Below are 6912 nucleotides of genomic sequence, written 5' to 3' on the forward strand. Positions count from 1 at the left end.
CAGCAAAAGTTGCAGTGTAAAACACCAAAAGTTGCAGTGTAAAACACAGCAAAAGTTGCAGTGTAAAACACAGCAAAAGTTGCAGTGTAAAACACAGCAAAAGTTGCAGTGTAAAACACCCAAAGTTGCAGTGTAAAACACCAAAAGTTGCGGTGTAAAACACCAAAAGTTGCGGTGTAAAATTTTGTACTTGTCGGCCACGGTACATTTTATTATATGTCTCCGTCCTTCTGTTGAATGTAAAAAGACATACAGACGTCCCCTGCCCTTGTTGTTGGGAGCCCCGATAGCGAGAGCCGTGTATCTGTCGTACTGGGGACACGGAAAAAAAAGAAAGAAAAAAAAAAGAATTTCAACTATATTGTCAAATCACAAGACAGGCATTTTATTATCTGTCTCCGCCGTTATGTTGAATGTAAAAAGACATACAGACGTCCCCTGCCCTTGTTGTTGGGAGCTCCGATAGCGAGAGCCGTGTATCTGTCGTACTGGAGACAAACAGAAGAAAGGAATGAATCTCAATTGTATTTTCGAGTACTCAAAAGTTGTTGTACTCTTTTGCTTCGCGTCTCTTAGCGTCCGAGAACTCAATTGTCAAACTGCTGCTCCGCTCGGAGACCCTTTGCTCTAGCCCATTCTGGAGCCATTACTGTAGACTGGTCCGCCCACCGTAAGGGCTCGGCAGTCTTTTATCTATTTGTACCTACTTAGATGTTTTATTTTTAGATGTGTTCGTGTCATGTTGTGTGTCTGTGCTATGGGTCATTGAGCCTGAAATAAACAATAAATCTAATCTAAATCTGTATTGTAAAATCACACCACAGTCATTATATGGTAGGCAAAAGGACATGCAGACTACGATGGCGAGAGCGGTGTATCTGTCGCACTAAAGTAGAAAGGAAGAAATGATGAATTAATGAATTTCAAATTCATCATTAAATCATGTACACATTATGTTATCTGATTCAGTCATGATATCGAAAATTAATTAAGATTTGTACGAAATGCGTACAATGGCTGATAACGCTATAAGTAAAAGAGCCTGCAGGCGCCGAAAGATCTTTCTAGTCTGTGTTAGTTGATTAAAAGCAGATTTCAATCTGTGATTTTTTATTGAAAGTGCCTTCTAGTGTTCGCTAGTCAAAAGCAACTTTTACTGTGCGCTATTTGATTGAAAGTAACCTCTAGTGTGCGCTAGAACTTAGTAATACCTTCAATCAACTTTTAGTATGCGCTTGTTGACTTATAGCTTTCTAAAAATATAATGAGCGAGTATGGGAGCCCGGTACGCAGATAGGATGACAACGAAGCTATTGCTAGTCGAATAAAACAAATATATGAACAAACGTCGTCTAGCTGTGTGGGTGCCTCCGACTTCAGCTCGGGGTCGGGAACTCTCGTGCTGTTGATGAAGATGTTGACGTCACACGGCACCTTCCAGGACAGCACCAGGTGCATCCACACGCCGATCGGCAGGGCGAAGTGCGTCTGGGAGGGTTGGAAAAAAAGAGAGTCTAGTTATAGTCAGCATAAAACTATCCCATATCCGCAAAAGGTAAGACCATTTTCTTTAATTTCCAGCGCCTAAAGATTTCCCTTTTTTCATTCCTATAGCTATACTATAATACCTATCCGTAGCTCTCTTCACCACTCAAACGCTCTCGCGTAATCAAATGCAAATCTATTATAATTAGCATAGGACAGCGTTGCAACTACACAAGAGCGCCGCCTACCGAGTTGGCTGTTTACAACAACCTACTGCAGCTAGTGTGGAGCTTCGCTCTCATTCCTGCTTTCCCAGCAAAACAATGTTGTATTTTGTTTATGCTGTATCCAGAACCGTGCTTTATCCAGAACCATGCTCAGACACGGTTCTGGATAATCAACGCGTATCCAGAACCGTGTCTGGGTCAAATCTACGTTCTTGCATACGTAGAGACTATCCAAAACCGTGTCAAAAATTTGGGTAAGTCCTTTCTTAAGTCCTCTCTTGTGTGTTGAAACCTGTTTCAGGCTGTATTATATCTGCTGTTTGCTCACCTTGCACGGTGCTTTTTTTATTCTATTATTCCATCGGAATCTATAATTTATCCATCTATGCTCAGCTACCATCCTGGATAGTCCAAGTGCATCCAGAACCGTGCATGGGTTTAATTTATTAGCCTCGACTGGAAGCTATCCCTACGAGCTATTCGCCGGTTCTAGTAGTCGCCGCCGGGAAATAGTTCGTAGGGATGGATTCTTGGGGCTAGCCATTTCTTTGTCTGTGTTGGAAATCACAGTTCAAACCCATTTCAGATGTTTGTCATCTGCTTGGGTGGCGTTTTCAATGGATACTGCCTGGCAAATTTGCTACTGCTTTATGCCACCCTAGGATCTGCTTGGAGATTAGTTTTCTAACCTTGCAGGAGGCCAGCGCGTGCCTGACGTTAAAGCCGGGCCCTTTCCCCTCGTCTACGTTATACCAGAGACTGAAGCCGTACGAGGACTGCGTGTGGCCGCCCGTGGACAGGTAGTACCGGTCGCTGTCAGGCACGTCCATCAGCTTGATCCACAGCCCCAGGCTGAAACTATCCTGGGATGTAAAGTAAGAATGTCCATTAAACCTCATAATAGCAAGCGTAGTAGTAGAAGTAGAAGTAAAAGTAGAAGTCGAAATTTTTCCAGACAGTAGCAAGCAATTAGCCTTTGGGCATGATTTTGCAAATAAAGACATATTATTCGATGACCGTCTGTCACCTTTTTCAGTGCAACAATGACTGGTTGTGATTCGTTCTGCAGCTAGAATAAGTGTTGTTTCTCGCTCTCCCTCCCTCTCTCACTCCACCCTCTTTTGTCCCCCTCTCTCTCCCTCTGCCTCTCTCCGATGTTAACTATAAGACGAATAACAGATTAAGTTGAAGCAGTACGCTGTGGCTTACGTCTATACACTGTACGGTGCTGCCGAGGCAGGACCCGTCGGTCCAGTTTCTCAAACTTGGCCCACTGGTTGTTGCCGTTCAGTTAGAGAGCCCGCCCGACTATTATCATTGGTACTACACACGTGCGCCACCTACCGATTTTGCTGTGTACAACAAGCTACTGCTGCTAGTGCGGCATTACCATTATTCCTGCTTTCCCAGCAACGCATGTCTCTTTACAAGGCAGAAATGTATTCAGAACGGTCCCTTTTTTTCATTCCATTTTTCCACCCCTTGTCCAGAACCGAGTGTAAGTCAGTCAGGAGACTGTGAAATGCTTCTTGTTGTTTTTACAAACAATAAACCATATAGACTTACGTGTATACACTGGACGGTGCTGCCGAGGCAGGACCCGTCCAGTTTCTCTGACTTGGCCCATTGGTTGTTGCCGTTCAGGTACAGGGCCCGTCCGACTATCCCGTCCACCAGCCCGGCCCCGCCGTGACTCTCCACCGAAGGGTTCCCCACGATCTCACCGTTATGGGCGCGCTTCTCGTCCATAGGGAAGTACATGCCATTTCCTAGTGGAGCTGGAATAAGAAGTAGCTTACGTTTCAGCCTTTTTAGCTTTCGTCCGCTCTCCATGATCTGCTACTGGCCGGTAGAAAGCTAAAAAGGCTGCCAGTCACACTCAGGCTAAATAAGAGGAACAGTGAATTAAGAATTGAGCCTAGCTTTGAACTTTGTACTAACTACGTATACATGTGCGCGGTCTCGTCGTTATGGGCGCGCTTCTCGTCCATAGGGAAGTACATGCCATTTCCTAGTGGAGCTGCAACAGGGAGAACAACCTGTAAATCTTTATTTGCATGTTAATTCCCCATAGTATATAGGATATATAGTAGAATAAAAGAATAACATAAAAGTCTCATGAACTACTAGATAATACATTCCATCTAATCAATGAATAATGAATGAAGAACTGTACATTCCAAAGTAGAGTGGCGTAACTTTGAAGAAAAAAATATTTTGAAGCTTACTGAAGCATATATTCAACTTTGTAATAACTACGCGGTCATATTCGTCATATTTGATGTAGTTGAAATGACAGAACCAACCCCCGACAAGGATCTGATCTAAGGAGATCGACGATAATTTGCAGGATACATGCACGAAATGCCCTCAGTATAACTAGCTTACAAACATGCGAAATCGACCACATGGCCTATAAGCTAAAGCTAGTAATTGAGCACACAAGTTAAAGTTAACGAAATCAGGGTTACTAAATGGTATAACATTGAAAAATGGTATAATACTATAGATATAAAGCCTTACCGTATGTGAAGACGTCGTTGAGATGATCGTTGGCCCTACTGCCGCATGTCCTGGTGGGGTCCGCGGCGCAGGGCTGGTTACACATGGACGGCAGCTCCTCCCCGTTCCGCGCGTACCCGCGGCCGCACTGGCACATGTCTCCGGACTGGCAAAAGGAACAAATTTACATGTAGCTGTCTCGATCCAACACAAAAAATTCTCTCACCTAGAGCTTTCGACCAGTCACTCTGGTCTTACTCAGTAGACTGGCCCAGTGAGGCTTGTCACGTGGCTTCTTTGAAGTGTGACGTCAACTCTGGGTCAAAGGTATCTGGAAGACGATGTCGGCCCCCGTCGCGGTTCAGTGAAGGGTGATGGGCCCTCTAGGTGAGATATTGGTGTTGGACCTCTTTGAACTGTTACCATGTAACTACCAACACAGATTAACTTTCATGATGCATGTAGCTGATTCATTCCTCAAACTAACCGACATCTCGCACACGCAGTCGTCCCTCGGTAAGACATCTGGAGTCGCATAGTGTATAGAGGCTAAAAAGATGCCACACTGGCAGATGTCTCCGGACTGGCAAAAGGAACAAATATATGTGTAGCTTGAACTTACCCAAATGTTCGTTTGCTCATTCCTGGAGCACAGTCGAAAATTTGGGTCTGTTGGAAATTATAGTCATAACCTGTTCTAAAATATAGTATTACGTGGGCTTTTATAGACATGTATGTAGATATTGTACTACCTCGTTGGGCTAAGGCCACGTCAATTTAATATCTCGGTTCAAGGATTAACGCTTTCATTCCGACTTAAAGAAAACAATTGCACCGATCATGATAGGACCTAACCCAAAACTGGCTCATATTTTATAGCATCATTAGTTGCAGAAAGTACAAGACTAGCACGTTTTCTGAAGGTAGAATGGCACTAGACTTACCCTAATGGCGGCGTATTTGAAGCCGCGCAAACGACAGAAGGCGAGGCAGTCGGCGGGAGAAGATGACGTCATGGAAGGTCCGTTCAGAGTCGTGTTCCAGGCCTCCTCCTCCGGGCTTTTCTCAGAGGGGGTGTCGTTAAAACAGCCCAGACTCATGATGTCCAGGGCTAAGGGCGAGAAACAGACGGAGTGTCGTTAAAACAGCCCAGGCTCATGATGTCAAGAGCTAAGGGCGAGAAACAGGGATGAGTAGACACGTTGATGAAGGTCTAAGACATCCAGGTAAAACAATCAATATTCAAAGACAAATCAAACTCTACTACTGGATAAACAACGGAGATAAATTCCTGACGTTTCGAGTTTTTGTCATGTTCAACTGTTTTTTCCAGTTCCTTCACAGGTGATTGGTGTCGACTTGTGCTCTCAGTTCAATTAGTAACGTAGAAGAAGAATAACTAATGTCACTCGAAACGTCCGGGTTTCATACAATGATGACATCATGTATTACAGGGTTACACTTTTCTAAGACGGTTCATTTTGTGCATCCTTATGATGAATAGATAAAAAGAGGAGAAGAGGAGAAGAGGACTGATTTGAGTAGTTACGTGTGGCTTCTTCCGCGTCCTTGAAGCCCACATGTCTGCAGGCCACCCTGCCGTTCTGCTGGTTCCACTCCCCACACAGCGGCCTCCAGTAGCCGTTCAGCTGGTCCCAAACCTCCACCCACCCGTCTGTCACGTACAGCCCTCTCTGCAGTCGGACATGAGCTGGAGGCCAGTACAGATGGGTATTCAATGCCTGGATGGCGTTTATATTTACATGTATACAAAATGTCAAATATCATTTACAAAAACTATAAAAACAGTAACAGTAACTGTACAACCCAGATATTTACAAGCCCCATTATCTAGTGCCAGACTCTATCTCTACATAGTCTGGTTATAGAGTCTGATTGACTGGTGAAGGAAAGAGTTCTGTAGTTGTTTTGTTCTGGCGGGGGGTGGGGGTGGTAATAGTGTTTTTGTTCCTGAGTGAACGACTTGGCTTATCACGTGGCTTCTTTGAAGTGTGACGTCAACACTGGGTCAAAGGTATCTGGTAGACGATGTCGGCCTCCGTCGCGGTTAAATTAAGTGGAGGGTGGTGGGCCCAGATGTATATAGCCTCCTTCACCCCAGTGATGACGTCACACTTCAAAGAAGCCACGTGACAAGCCTCACTGGGTCAGTCTACTGAGGAAGACCAGAGTGATCTGGTCGAAAGCTCTAGGTGAGAGAACTTTTTGTGTTGGACCAAAAGTTTTAAATTTAAACAGGTTTATAGTTTGTACGTACTGTTGCATTCCGTGCTGCCCATGCAGGCGGATTTCTCCTCGGGATCGCCGTGGCACTTCCCCGGGCTGGGGCAGGTGCGACTACGCGTACGGGACTTGCCGCACCGCCGGCACTTCGTCCAGCCGCTCCACTCGCTCCACACTAAGCCAGAAACACCAACATTACGCCAACTGACACATTATTATCAATATTAGAAACCTGTGAAATATGTGTAATTTGACATAAAACCAATAAAATTCTATTGTTGAAACGAAAATTACAAAATTTAGCAAAAAAATGACCGTCAGAAACCCGTTGCCATGGCAGCACCAAAAATCATAATCTTATTCTTTTGATACAAAATTGTTGGCAACAATATTTTAGGAAAAGTCACGAAGTTTGGTGGTTCTAGCACAAGCCGTTATGACGCTATCCCACATC

The 6912-nt window shown here is 44.6% G+C and overlaps 1 protein-coding gene across 1 annotated transcript in view; it reads right to left on the reverse strand.

The window, feature by feature from the left end:
- LOC109462743 overlaps window positions 1–6912 on the reverse strand; it is a 13053-nt gene that overhangs the window by 3646 nt on the left and 2495 nt on the right. The window contains exons 4-10 of the mRNA XM_019759316.1: window positions 6493–6633; window positions 5764–5925; window positions 5159–5325; window positions 4236–4380; window positions 3279–3490; window positions 2402–2575; window positions 1348–1488 (exon numbers count right to left, since the gene is read on the reverse strand). Of these exons, the coding sequence (XP_019614875.1) occupies window positions 1348–1488; window positions 2402–2575; window positions 3279–3490; window positions 4236–4380; window positions 5159–5325; window positions 5764–5925; window positions 6493–6633 (1142 nt within the window). The remainder of the gene's footprint in view (window positions 1–1347; window positions 1489–2401; window positions 2576–3278; window positions 3491–4235; window positions 4381–5158; window positions 5326–5763; window positions 5926–6492; window positions 6634–6912) is intronic.

The sequence above is a fragment of the Branchiostoma belcheri genome, unplaced genomic scaffold (genome assembly GCF_001625305.1).
Source record: "Branchiostoma belcheri isolate BF01 breed outbred unplaced genomic scaffold, Haploidv18h27 scaffold12, whole genome shotgun sequence".
NCBI classification, from domain to species: domain Eukaryota; kingdom Metazoa; phylum Chordata; class Leptocardii; order Amphioxiformes; family Branchiostomatidae; genus Branchiostoma; species Branchiostoma belcheri.